The 14,833-nt window shown below is 36.9% G+C and overlaps 1 protein-coding gene across 1 annotated transcript; it reads left to right on the top strand.

Moving 5' to 3' along the window:
• Positions 1–330: 330 nt before the first annotated feature.
• On the top strand, positions 331–2,337 carry MPLKIP (M-phase specific PLK1 interacting protein). The gene is made up of 2 exons (XM_008055668.1): positions 331–779; positions 1,833–2,337. Exons 1-2 carry the CDS (start codon positions 441–443, stop codon positions 2,031–2,033), a joined length of 540 nt encoding a protein of 179 aa, XP_008053859.1. The 5' UTR covers positions 331–440; the 3' UTR covers positions 2,034–2,337.
• Positions 2,338–14,833: the final 12,496 nt, after the last annotated feature.

Below are 14,833 nucleotides of genomic sequence, written 5' to 3'. Positions count from 1 at the left end.
GTCCCGGCGTCAGGGCGAACCCAGCGCGGCGCCACCCGCAGCCACTGGGGGCGCCCACGGACACCTCAGGCCCTGCCCCCGCAGGGTGGGGCGCTGCGCTTCCAGGTCCGCGTCGCCCGAGGGGGGGCCTGTCTAGTCCGTCGTCAAACCGAGGGTGCCCAGGCTGGAAAAGTCGTTGCTGGGGTCAGGAGTTCAGCCTTTCCTTTGTTCTTTTTCTTCCTCCTTCCTTCGCTTAAGTTCACTCAAGCTCTACCGAACTCGGTAACCGGTTTATCCCGCAGCCCTTGCGGAACCTTCGTGAGGCCGGAACCCGAGAGCTGAACGGAGCGGGCGGCTGGAGGACTGTTTTGGTAAAGGACTACCACTTCTCTGCGGAGAGTGGGTCGGTACAGTTCCGGTAGGAGAACTCGGCTGTGAGTGCTTCGTCTTCGGCTCCTGATATGCAACGACAGAATTTTCGGCCCCCGACTCCTCCTTGCCCCGGTCCGGGTGTAGGAGGTTGGGGTAGCGGGAGCAGCTTCCGGGGCACCCCGAGCGGGGGCGGACCGCGGCCGCCCTCTCCTCGGGACGGGTACGGGAGTCCGCACCACACGCCGCCGTACGGGCCCCGGTCTAGGCCCTACGGGAGTAACCACTCTCCGCGACATGGCGGCGGCTTCCCGGGGGGCCGGTTCGGGTCTCCGTCCCCTGGCGGCTACCCTGGCTCCTACTCCAAGTCCCCCGCGGGGTCCCAGCAGCAATTCGGCTACTCCCCAGGGCAGCAGCAGACCCACCCCCAGGTAATAATAATAGCCAGCGTTTGCCGAGCTCTTACTGTATGGCAGGCATGGTACTGATCTTCCCTTTACGTGAATTATTTTGTTTAATCCTCTTCGAGGTGAGATACTATTGTTAGTACTATTCTGCCGATGAGTAAACTGAAGCTTCGAGAAGTAACTTTCCGAAGATTACCCCGAAAAAGTGGCAGAGCCGTACTTTCTTTTTAGAGCCCTCGTGCTTTAAACCAGTACACTGCCACTCATATACAGATTGTTCCCCTCGTTTCCTCTTCTTTGCCAAGGGTCTTGCCAGTTTGTTTTCAGTAAATTATTCTGAGCCCCTGGCCTCTGAGGGAAGAAAAAGTGAATCTCCAGGATAAAGTTTATCTAGGTTATAGTCTGGTGGCATCTTCTTACAGCTGTCATTTTTTCTTTTTCTTTTTTGGCCTTTATCTTTTTTTTCCAGCTACTCTGGCTTCTTCTCCAAGTTCTCTCAGGAGAAGGTCGGTGATAGTGGAAATTTCCCATTCATTTCAGTGAGAGTTAATTGCAAGAGGTAAAGGGAGTATTTCTGGCGTTTCTGGGATTTGCGTGGTTTACAACTTGTGTCTTACTCCATGGTTTTCTAATTTTGTGTGTTCTCCACCAGCCCCATCCTCTTTGAGCCTAGAGCTAAGAAAAGTTTCATGAGATAGATTCTAAAAACTTTAAAGTTGTAGGATTTTAAAAAGATGCTTACTTTTCTTCCTGGAAACAAATAAGTTTCTAGAGAAAATTGAATACAATTAACTTATTTCATGGCTATTTGATTTCATCACCACTTGTATTTAATAACTGCTAAGGTGAGATGACAGCGGGCTTGGAATTATTAAACGAGTATACCAAACTGGTTTAAATACTTTTTAAGAACAAAAACACCAGATTAAAGGAAGCATGGACTTTGAATTGAACATATTGGAATTCAGGTCACAACTTTTAACCAACAATGTGATTCCCACTAGTCTTTAGATAAAGGAAAAATTACCAATTATCTCAACTAAGTGTTTTTTTTAACTGATGATTTTTTTCCTAAAGGGTTCTCCAAGGACATCTACACCATTTGGATCAGGGCGTGGTAGAGAAAAAAGAATGTCTAATGAGTTGGAAAGTTATTTCAAGCCTTCAATGCTTGAAGACCCTTGGGCTGGCCTAGAACCAGTATCTGTAGTGGACATAAGCCAACAATACAGCAATACTCAAACATTCACAGGCAAAAAAGGAAGATACTTTTGTTAACATTTCTGAAATTCACCTGGAAGCTTCATGTGTCAGGAACATACTGGACAAAATTTTTACTTGTGTTAATAAGTTGGCCCAAAGATGATGACATTGATTGCGTTATTAGTAGTCTTTTTGGTATTTCTCATCATATCAAGTATTGTTGATACTAGAGAAGAAAGGATAATTTGCAGTATGTAGTCTCTGGAAGTACCTATCACATTTTAGAAGACTTACCGTTTCTATAACATTCCTGGTCAAATAATGGACATGTCACTTTTAATGTTTTTCTAATGTTTTAAATAAAACATTTTGTCTTCTAGCTATATTGTGGTTTTGTGGTATGATAAAGAAGTAGAATTAATAAAATAATGCTTTGTAATGACTTAGAATTTATAGGTGTTTTTCAAACTATTTTTGGAAATGAAATAGATAAGCCATCCTTTGAGCTGTAGATAGTTCTATATTCATAGAGAAAGAATGAGAATAACAGAGTTCTGTTCATATCATTATAACCATTGTTCTACATCCATATTTTGTCTAATGATACTGTAAAAATGCATGAAAACTTGAAGTCCCAGAAACTCACTTAAGCATAAATTTATACTCATTTAGCTGGAAAAGGCAAGTATAGACTATGTATAGTTAGATCAAAGTGTTTGATTTCTCTATTCTAGTTCTCGGCGTTGTGAAGTTATTTTCTCTTAAAGCCAAAGAAGATGGCTATCAGAAATCCCAAATATCCTCCATTGCAAAAGAACTTCTGTCAACTCCATCAATCCCAGAGAAGACAAATTGGCTATGCTTATATAATCTTTCTGTATTACTAAACCAATTAACTGTGATCAAGACAGTGAAACCTAATTAGCTTCAATTTTGGATTCACCACTAATAAGACATGGTTCTGTGATCTTTAGCCCAACTAGACCTGGATTACAGAGGTGGTTTTCAAAAGGAAGGGATCCTATGTATATATACCGATAGTAATGAAGAGAAAAATATAAAAGTTTTCCCCAGCTATTTAAACAAAATCAAGTCTTATAACATTCAACGCAGACTATTTAGAAGTTTTGAGGTCACAAAATATGAAGATAGAACTAGTTAAAATTTTGTTTCAAAATTCCCAAAAATATCTAAAAACAAAATGATGACAACCACCTATTTGAATCATACTCAGTTCTATGTGTTTATTAGGCATTTCACAGAGGCAAAGGAAAAAATAAAAATGGAAGGATTTTAGGTTAAAAGCTTCATAAAAGTCAGGATTTTGGAAATTATGTTTCTACCAGTTACTCGCTGGATGAGTTCACTGGGCCTCTATTTTCTCATATGTAAAATGAGGAAATTAATAGTGCCTGTTCATAGAGGTGTTGTGGTGTTGTGTTTGAGGATTACATGGATTTATATATGTGAATCTTAGACCAGAGCCTGGCACATAGTGAGCACTCAGTAAATAGTAGCTATTGCTTTCTGTCTTATCCCTATTTACTCAGTTTTTAGAATACTGTTTGCAAAACAATAGTAGATGCTTAATAAATATTTGATGAAAGACCGTAGAAATTTTGATTACTGCCTCCCCCCCATATATTAACAGGATAATTTAGTAATTTTTCTCCAGTATTTTAAAGAGAAAGTCTTTATTCCCTAATATCTTATCTTTCCAGATGTATTGAAGCCATGATGTATAATGAAAATTAGAACAAAGAGAATACTTTTGTAAATACCATTTATTGAACTTCATAGGTAAGAAAAGTTGACTTTAGGAAATGGCACTTGGAAATAATTATGAAACCATGTCTTGGAGATCACTGGGTTATTGGCAAAGATGAAAAAGAAGTTCAGAGGGATTTTATGCCAGTGTATTCATATAATATTTGGAAGACATTCAAATGGTCTATGTGCATTTTATTTCACTACAAAACAAAGGTAAAATTTTATTCTTGCTAAGTTTACCAACATCTACTTCTAGAGATCTAGCCTTTTCTGACTTTTTTAAAAGAAAATATTTTTTGTCTTTAGGAAAGGAATATACTGTTGGTAGTATATTCAGTTATCAAAATTATTGTGGTATTGGTAATTTGGTTTGTTTCTATTATCCTATTTTTGTTTAGCTGAGTAAGAGAAATTAATCATTCTTTAAAATAGAAACTGATTGTTTTTTAGCATTCCAGAAAACACATTTTACCTCTATAGAAATGCTGAATAACTTTTTAGAAAAACTTATAGTTAAGTCTGCATCTTAAAATTCAGATAATTAAAGAATTAGAGTTTATTCTATAGCAGGATCTTCAAACAAGAGTATGATACTCCTGAAAGTATTAAATGTTCCAAGGGATATACAGGCATAAATTGTTTTAAGAGAATACAAATTCAGATCCTCAATTCCCATATGAACTTTTTGTTAAATAGATCTAACCAAGAACGTATGCATGATCGATGTATCATGCCAATTCTCTTTTTCTCACCTGCCTTTTTATAATCACCCTTTTCCCATTTAACAAAAGAAACCTATGGCAAGTTATATTTTCCAAAAATGACCCCAACAGTATTTCAAGTCTTAACATAGTCTTCCAGTATCTTGTTACTACCCCATCAAGATGTAGAGTTATGTCCTTTCCCTTTGAACCTGAGCAGACTTTTTCTGATTTTCCTAGTTAAAGGAATATGATAGAAGTTAATGTATTTTCTTTGTGGGTGAAGTGTGGTGTTAGAAATGAGTTATATTTGACCATGTGCAGATGTTCAGAATTCAGATATATTACCAGGTTGGGAGATGACAATGACAAGCGTTTGTTTAATGACCTTTTTTGTTTCCTGGCTGTTCAAAAAAACGTTCCTCCTGTAGATGAATTGTGTGAAGGGAAAGCATATAACATGAAGGGAAAGGTGCCTTGTTTTTAGGCAGCAACCAAATGGTAAGGCTCTTTGCCTCTCTGCCTCATCTATTAAATAATTAGAATATTCAAGATTAGTTTAGAAACATGACTAGTTTTGGTGAATCAGCCCAACAGGCTTTCTGTATTTCCACCATTCTCAATATTGATAAAGAGCCTGATGAGCATATCTCAATTCCTGTCCAAGCAGCATAATTTCAAAGAGGAAGGAGTTAAAAGTTTCATGTTTGCTTCTGACATACTAACATTACATCTCCAAATTGAAACATGTTTTAGAGGTAAGTTCATGGCTTTATATTTTTCTGGAACTTTTTCAAATTCTTAGGAGAAAAATTTTTGTTAACTTTTTCAGTATATTATTAGGTTCTATAAATACATATTAATTGTTTTACCTAAGCCAAAATCTCCTGCTATTGTCTCTCAGTCATTTCTCACTTCTTTCATCCCTACCATTTACTTAGATTTATATTGACAGAAATGTGTTGTGGTTTTTACTGTGAGACATAATAGTCATTGGTATACCTCGCATAATACCTGAACTTAACTCCGTTATTTTATTTTATTTTATTTTGTATTCAGAGTCTCACTCTGTCGCCCAGGCTAGAGTATAATGGCATACTCACAGCCACCTCAGCCTTGACCTGCCGAGCTCAGGCAATCCTTCCACTTCAGCCTTCCAAGTAGCTGGAACTATAGGCACATGCCACCATGCCCAGCTAATTTTTTCATTTATTGTAGAGATGAGATCTCGTTAAGTTTTCCAGGCTGGTCTTAAACGCCTGGACTCAGGCACTCCTCTTGCATCCGCCTCCCAAAGTGCTGGAATGACAGGTATGAGCCACCGTGACTGCCTTTTTTTTTTTTAATGAGTTGAGGTCTTACTTTGTTGTCCAGGCTGGAGTGTAGTGGCACAGCCTCAACCTTTTGGTCTCAGGCGAGCCTTCCGCCTCAGCCTCCCAAGTCACTAGGACTACAGGCATGCACCGCCACACCTGGCAAATTTTTTTATTTTTTTGTGAAGACAAGGTCTTGCTATGTTGCCTAGGTTTTTTGCTCTTAATTTCCACAATGTATCATCTAGATGCTATTATAATTACCATTATTTTATATTCCACTTAGTAAAAATGCTACTAGTTAAGCTATTATATACCATCAGTTAGAAGATACATCTTCATTGCAGAGATGTAAAATGTGTCTTAGTTTGATAAAACACTGTATACAAGGGAAACCAAAAAAAAAATATTTTTGGGGGGATAGGCCCTTTATAGTACAGACTTCCCCAACTAGGTAAGTTTTCCAGTAATCCATTGGCATCAGTGTACCAGCTAGTGTTGTTATAAGAGGCTGCATTCAGCTTCAGTTCACTTTCAGGGGGAGATTCTTTCAAGCATTTGCTCATTTCATGATGTGTTATTTACTCCAACAATCTGCCCACACTGTGCTGGGTGTTTAGCAGTTTTTGATTAAAAATGGCATGATGCCTGTGCCCCACCCTCCCTATTACCGAATCTCACCTGGCGCAGCTTTTTTGTCTCCCCCTCCTCACCATGAAAAAAGTCCTCAAAGGGAAACGTTTCGCTTATAGGAAGAGGTGAAACAAAAAATGGCAGACATACTAAAAGGCATCAAAATTGACAAGTTAAAAAACTGTTTTGAGCAGTAGAAAAAGTGTTTTGGTGGGTGTCAGACGAAGAGTACTTTGAAGGTGACTGAAATTTAAACATGTGAGAATAAACACACAATTTTTTAATAAATCCAGGACTTTTTTATGTTCCCCTCTTATATAAAAAAATTTTTTTGAGACAGGATCTTGCTGTGTTGCCTAAGCTGCTCTTAAACTCCTCCCACCTCAGCCTTCCAGGTGGCTGGGATTATAGGTATACACACAGCACCTGACTAATATATAGTATTCTTAAAAGCAGAACATATACTTGCACATAGGTAGGTATAGGAATAAATGACCCCAAGAAAACAGTCTAGAGCATAGTGCATTTAACTAGAAAATCAGCTTCACTTAATTTGAGTTCATTCATCTCACTTTTTTTTTTTTTTTTTAAAGTGGGAGTCTCTTACTCTGTTGCCTAGGCTAGAGTGCAGTGGCTCACTGACAGCCACCACAGCTTTGGTCTGATGGGCTCAGGTGATCCTTCCACCTCAGCCTTCTGAGTAGCTGGAACCACAGGTATGCACCACCACGCCCCACTAATTTTTTGGTTTATTGTAGAGATGAGGTCTTGCCAAGTTGCCCAGGCTGGTCTCAAACCCCTGGGCCCAAGCAATCCTGTCATCTCTGCCTTCCAAAGTGCTGAGATTATAGGCATGAGCCACCGCACCTGGCAATTCTTCTCAGATATTTATATTCTGTTCTAATTCACAAAAAAGCATAAGTTGTTTTCAGTCACAAAATTTCTCATCTGTATATAATTATCTTCAAGAAATCTACATGATTTCCAAATTTTGTGATTTTTTTTTACTCCGTTTTGTCTTAATTTTAGGCTTTATAATCAAGATGACTCTTAGAAGTGAAAGAATTATAGAAACATCTTGGTAATGCCTATTGGCTAACTTCCATAGGAATTGAGAAGGAGCATGTCTTGGACAACAGGGTCTTCAAATAGTGGTTTTCAATTCTTTGCTTTCAATAAAATTGAAGGCTTAAATTGTCAACTAAAATATTAAAAATAATGTGATGATAAATCACCTTGTGACTTTTGGCATATAACTTGGAAAGAGTCCAAGAATTGAGTGGTATCACAACAAGAAAATTCTTGTTTCTTTTTAACTATATACATGAATGAATTTTCTTAGCATTTATATCTATATTTATAATATAGTAATAAAATTGTCTTATTCTAGCAACTAACAATACCCATGAATATAGAATATGCTATCTCATTAAAATATCCATTTCCAATAAAGCTTTATTTTGTTTTTAATAGTTATTTATTAAAATTAATATATTTTTATCACTTGAATTGTAATGATAATCCAGAGAAAATTTTTTAGCACTTGAAGACTTTTAGTCATTGAAGCATTTTAAATTTTTTTTTACTTCAGTAAATATGATTTTAACATCTTGAGAAACAAATGTGTGATAGAATATCAATAAAAGACTTTCAATAAAAGACTTTCAAGCAGCCGGGCTCGATGACTCAGCCTGTAATCCCATGCTTTGGGAGGCTGAGGTGAGTGGATTGCCTGAGTCCACGGGTTCGAGACCCGCCTGGCCAACTTGGCAAGCCCTCATCTCTACAATAAATCAAAAAATGAGCCGGGCATGGTAGTGCGTGCCTGTAGTTACAGCTACTTGGAAGGCTGAGGCAGAAGGATCACCGGAGCCCAGCAGGTTGAGGCTGCGGTGGCCGGGAGTGTGCCACTGCACTCTAGTCTGGTGACAGAGTGAGACTTAAACTCAGGAAAAAAAAAGACTTTCAAGCATTATACTATAATACATTGAGATTAAACTATATGGGAAAATATAATGGGAATACCAGAAGTTAGGAATAAGAGAAAAAATGCTAAATTTCCTACTATTAAAGAAAAATGTATTTGTTAAGGAGTGATGGTTAATATTAGATTGCTATGATATTTACATAAAATAGGCCAGATGTGGTGGCTCATGCCCGTAATCCCAGCACTTTGGGAGATGAAGGCAGGAGGTTGCTTGAGACCAGCCTGGTCAACATAGTGAGCCCCCGTCTCTACAGAAATAAGTAAATACTAAAAATAACAATGGATTTATCTTAAAATATTAATATTACAGAAATGATTTTCTTTGCAATTTGTGAAACAAAAATGTTTTATATTGACTTTAAAGTGAGTAAAAGGGTACTTCACTTTTCAAAATTACTTAAAAAGTATGGAACCAAGCATTTCTTTAAAAATCTCAAACCAGCAGAGATGGAAGAAAAAGAAATGTAGTAAACTGTTAATCCAAGAGAAGTCAGAGAAGGAGGAAAAAAGGTAAAAATTAAAATGACAGCAAAAAAATCCAAGTATTTCAGTAATCACAATGCATATGTTATAGGTTTATGACAGTTAATGAGCATCTAGTACATTTAGAGGGTGTAATGATTACCTTCAAAATCAGGGAAATATTGAATAAAAACTTGGGTTTTCTATGTTAACATTCTTATTAAAATATCTAATAAAGTTCTTTCCAACTAGTTTTATCCTCTACATTTTTACTAAATAACAAAAATTTTAAGTTCATTGGACTCAGATGATAAATAGTAACTGTTATCCTGAGTGTATAACAGAAGAAATTACATTGCTGTGAAGGCTTTGAAAGTCATATATTTGATAGGGTTAGGACTAGAGATGAACAACTTCATATCAAAGTTTTTGAAAACATAGATTAAATGGTTATTTTAAAGGAAAAAAGTTATAAAAATTTACTCAAAAGTAATAGAAGACATCCGAACACAGATTAAAAATGTTTCATTGGGCCAGGCATGGTGTCTCACACCTAGAATCCCAGCACTTGAGACCAGCCTAGTCAACATTGTGAGACCCTGTCTCTACAGAAATGATAAGTAAAAATTAAAAATAACAAAATGGGTTTATCTTTAAATATTAATATTACAGAAATGACTTTCTTTGCAATTTGTGAAACAAAAATGTTTTATATTGACTTTAAAGTGTGTACTTTACTTTTCAAAATTACTTAAAAAGTATGGAACCAAGCATTTTTTAAAAAAGGCCAAGACGGGAGGATCACTTGATGCCAGGACCTTAAGACCAGCCTGGGGAACATAGCAAGACCTCTTCAAAAAAAAAAAAAAAAAGTAGCCAGGCATGGTACTGTGTGGCTGTAATCCTAGCTACTTGGATGACTGAGGCAGGAGGATCACTTGAACCCAGTTCAGGGCTGCAATTAGCTATGATCATGCCAGTGCATTCTAACCTGGACAAAAGAGCGAGAGACCTCAAAAAGAAAAAATATTGAATTAATAATCATGTCTCTCCACAAAAGACACCAGATTTACCAAATTTTTATGGAATACATGATTTCTATATTATAAAAACTTTTAGGAAAAAAAAGTATTTGGCACATTTTAAACCTGTGGTGTTAACCTATTGCAAACCTTGCCATGGGAATAAATGTAAATTGTAAGTCATTTCACTTATGATAATCCCCAAAATCTTAAGATGTTATCACAATTCAGCAGTTACTTCTACAAACACACACACAGACAAATGAACTAACAGGCTTTAATTACGGGATTGCAGTTACTATAATATACCTTATAAATTGGTTAAAGGAGAAGATCTTTATTAATAGTAGATTAAGCTGGGTGCAGTGGCTTATGCCTGTAATCCCAACACTTTGGGAGGCAGAGACAAGAAGACTGCCCGAGCCCAGGGGTTCTAGAACAGCCCGGGCAACTTGGTGACACCTCATCTCTACAATAAATCAAAAAAATTAGCCAGGCGTGGTGGCACATGCCATTAGTTCCAGCTACTTGGAAGTCTGAGACTGAAGGATCACCTGAGCCCAGCAGGTCGAGGCTGCGGTGGCCTTGAGCAAGCCACTGCACTCCAGTCTGGGTGACAGAGTAAGACTTCAATTCTAATAATAATAGTAGTAGTAGTAGATTGAAGAGAAAGCATGCTTAAAATTAAATACACACAAGTCTTAGAGAAAGGAAAAGTGGGAAAAGAAGAGATCAGAGCTATGAGTTACGGGAAAAGGACAGACAAGTGGTAATAGGTCACTTGTCTGTGCATATGAAAAGAATACAAGTGGGCCAGGTACAGTGGCTGGCAAACATGATCTTTGTATCAACTAATTCTATGAAATGTGTACAGCCTCTGTGATTTCAAACATTTATTTAAAAAAATTATTGACCAGGTGCGGTGGCTCACATCTGTAATACCAGTACTTTGGGAGGCCAAGGCAAGAGAATCACTTGAGCCCAGGAGTTGAAGACCAGTCTGGCCAACATAGACTCCGTCTACAAACATTTTAAAAGTAACTGAGTGTGGTGGTGCATGTCTGTAGTCCCAGCTACTGGGGAGGCTGTGGCATAAGGATTGCTTGAGCCCAGGAGGTCAAGGTTGCAATGAGCCAGGATTGTGCCACTGCACTCTGGCCTGGCCAACACAATGAGACCCTCCCTCAAAAATGAAAATAAATAAAAAGTGGATCCCTATCTCATACCATTCAAAACCAAATTCCAGGTAGAATAAAGATCTGAGTGTGAAGAGCAAAACTTAATTTTTTAATATTTAAGCAAGATCATTTATGAGCTTGTAATAAAGAATTTACTAAGCAAGATACAAAAAGCATATAAAGGATTGACACATTTGACTATTAAAATTTAGAAATCTTTACAACAGATGGCACTACAAAAGATAATACGTTTATCATGTACATAACGAATAGGTGATTTGTATTCAAAATAATGTAACAGAATCCCAACAAATCAATGAGAAGCCAAGCAGTCCAATGGGCTTTAAGAGGCAGTTATAAGAGAGAAAACCCAAATGGAAAGTAAGCATATGAATCCCTACTAATCATACAAATATACATTAAAGCCACAAAGAGCTAACACATAACACTCATAATTTTGATGAAAATTTAAAAGTCTTTATCGGGGATGGTGGCACACACCTGTAGTTCTAGCTATTCTGGAGGCTGAGAAGTAAGACCTAGGATTTGGTAGCATAATACGGTGACTATAGTTAATAATTTATTGTACAGGTTGAAATAACAAAAGTGGAGTTGGAATGTTTCTAACAAAAAAATGACAGATGCTTGAGCTGATGAATACTTCAGTTGCCCTGATTTGATCATTATATGCCTGGATCATGTGATGACATGTACCCCATAAAATTATGCAACTACTATTTACCCATAAAAACAATAATAAAAGTTTTAAAAGTCTGACAAGACATTTATGAAGATGCAGAACATTCCACATAAATGCTCCCGAGAGTGTAAGCTGGTACAACCACTTTGAAGAGCATTTGGCTATATAGTATAGCTCGAGATGCTTAACACCCCAATACCCAGCAAATCTACATCTAGATATTGTGGAATAAACTTTTAAACCTCAATTTATGTCATGCAAACTTGACTAAAATCGAAGCTAAAAACACTTTAGGGAATGCAAAACTGTTTAGAAAGAATTTTAAAAGGTTAGGGAAGATTTACGTAGCTGCTACCATAAAATTCAGGTAAAATATACTTGTTCAGTGTTTACTCAAAAGGGTGAAGATTCATTCTTATAACATTCTTAGATTTGTATTTAATGTTTTCTTGCCAGGATGTTACCCGTGAACGTGAGATTATAGAAACCAAATTTAAGAAATATTTGTGCAGGCTGGGAACTGTGGCTTATACCCCACTTTGGGAGGCCATGGCAGGATGACCACTAGAGCCCAGGAGTTTGAGACAAGCATGGGCAACATAGTAAGATCTTGTCTCTACAAAAAATAAAAATTAGCCAGGCATGGTGGTACTCACCTGTAGTCCCAGCTACTGGAAGGTTGAGGCGGAAGGATCACCTGAGCCCAAGAGCTTGAAGCTGCAATGAGCCATGATCGTGCCACTGCACTCCAGCCAGAATGAGACTTCTGCAGCAGAATGAGACTTCAACTCAATATTCATTTATACATATGCATAAAATTATCTGAGTTTGTGTGAATAGGCTGAATTAGCCTATTTTGTGATAATAACCAGCTAATTATAACCTTATTACATTTATAATTAATTCAGTATCATAATATTGTTAATCTTACTAAATAAAGTTATCTGAAGGACTTTATCCTTGCAGAAATTAGTTTTGCATATGATATGATCTAGTGGATTAAAGTACAATATGAGTTAGTTCATTCTTTAGTATATAGAGAAATGCTTGCACTTGTATTTGTGCACAGAGACATATTCAGGAAAGTTCTTTATAGTAATGTTTGTAAGATTAAAAGATTAGCAGTAATCTAAATGACCACCAATAGGAGATAGGATTAATAAATTGTATGCATAGTGTAATAGAGTTTAGCAGTTGAATGCATTAGAGCCACTTAATGCAACATGAATAAGTCTAAAATTATAATTTTATGCAGACAAAGCCAAAGCAAAACTTACATGATATTCTTTATATAAAATTTAAAAGCCTGCAAAATACGACTTTGTACTGTCTATTGATGTGTAAATGTAATGTAATAGTATAAAAAGATGAGTAGAAAGGCAAATGGTCCAATGGGCTATAAGAGACAGTAACAAATTCTACAGACATGATGGAAAATATTTTGGAGTGGGTGTGGGGAGATAAAACCTTCAAATGAATTTGGATGGTGAGTGTGTGTGGTCTTCAAGTCATCCAAATTTGGAAAATATTAAGATTTATTGGGTGGGCTCCGTGGCATAGCCTGTAATCCCAGCACTTTGGGAGGCCCAGATGAGTGAATTGCCTGAGCCCACGGGTTCGAGACCAGCCCTGGCAACTTGGCGAGACCTCGTCTCTACAATAAATCAAAAAATTAGCTGGACGTGGTAGCGTGTGCCTGTAGTTTTGGCTACTTGGAAGGCTGAGGCGGAAGGATCGCTGGAGCCTAGCAGTTTGATGCTGGGGTGGCCGTGAGTGTGCCACTGCACTCCAGCCTGGGTGACAGAGTGAGACTCCGATTACAAAAAAAAAAAAAAGATTTATTAAAACTGGCCATGGGATACACATATATTTGTTTTACTTTTTCCTCCTTTGGAATATTTTATTTAAAAAATTTATTCTGACCTCCTAACTCACTCTAATGCCACCTACACCCTAATATACCAAAATCAGACAAAGACATTACAAAAGGGGAAAAATACCAATGTTTTTCATAAACATGGATGCAAAAGCCCTTAATAAGATACTAGCAAATAGAATCCAACAATATATATAAAGAATTATATTCCATAAACAAGAGGTATTTATTCTAGGTAAGGCTGACTCAGCATTCAGGAATCAGTCAAAGTAATCAATACACTAACAAAAATAGCATGATTATATCAATAGGTGCAGAAAAAGCATTTGACAAAATCCAACACTGAATCATGACAAAAACTTTCAGCAAGCTAAGAACAGAAACTTTTTCAACTTGATTTTTTTAAAATCTTGAAAAATCCTACAGCTAACATACTTAATGGTAATAAATCATATGCCTTCCCACTAAGATCAGAAATAAAGCCAAGATATTCTCTCACCACTGCCATTCAACAATATACTGAGGTGCTAGATAATGAAATAAAACAAGAAAAGAAAAAGTGTACATAGATAGAGAAGGAAGAAATAAAATGGATACAGATGACTGTCTATGCAGAAAAATCACAAAGAATCAAAAAGCAAAAACTAATAAGCAATTACAGCAGTGTTGCAAGATACAAGGTTAACATACAAAAGTCTATTTTTTTCTTATATACCAGTAATGAACAATTGGAATTTGAAGTTAAAAGCCTAGTACCATTGACATTAGTACCGAGAGAAAGAAATGCTCAAGTATAAATAGCAAAATATGTATAAGACTTACATGAGGAAAACTATAAAACTGGTAGAAGAAATCAGAGAAGATCTAAATAAATGAAGATATTCCATGTAAATGAATAGGAAGACTATTATCAAGATGTTTTTTCCAAGTTGATTAATAGATTCAATTAATAGATTCTGACTGGGATCAGAATCTCAGCAAGTTATCTTGTGGGTACAAATTGATTCTAAAGTTTAATTGTAAAGACAAAAGACCCAGAATAGTCAACACAATATTGAATGAGAAGAACACAGTTGGAGGAGTGACACTACAAGATTTACATACTATAAATCTACAGTGGTAGTAGCCAAGACAATGTGGTATTGGTGAAAGAATAGACCAGAAATAGATCCACACAAATATCAACTGATCTTTGATCAAGGAGCAAAGAAAGTTCAATGGAGAAATGATAGT

The sequence above is a fragment of the Carlito syrichta genome, unplaced genomic scaffold (assembly GCF_000164805.1).
Source record: "Carlito syrichta isolate Samal-C Ts95f unplaced genomic scaffold, Tarsius_syrichta-2.0.1 Scaffold301917, whole genome shotgun sequence".
Lineage (NCBI taxonomy): Eukaryota > Metazoa > Chordata > Mammalia > Primates > Tarsiidae > Carlito > Carlito syrichta.
This window is presented reverse-complemented; position numbering and strand designations above follow the sequence as displayed.

What these genes read in the sequence shown, in the direction of transcription:
- MPLKIP (XM_008055668.1), top strand. Translation starts at nt 441, where the DNA reads ATGCAACGACAGAATTTTCGGCCCCCGACTCCTCCTTGCCCCGGTCCG. An exon ending in AGCAGCAGACCCACCCCCAG is followed by an intron (nt 780 to 1,832) that starts GTAATAATAATA and finishes TTTTTCCTAAAG; the next exon opens with GGTTCTCCAAGGACATCTAC.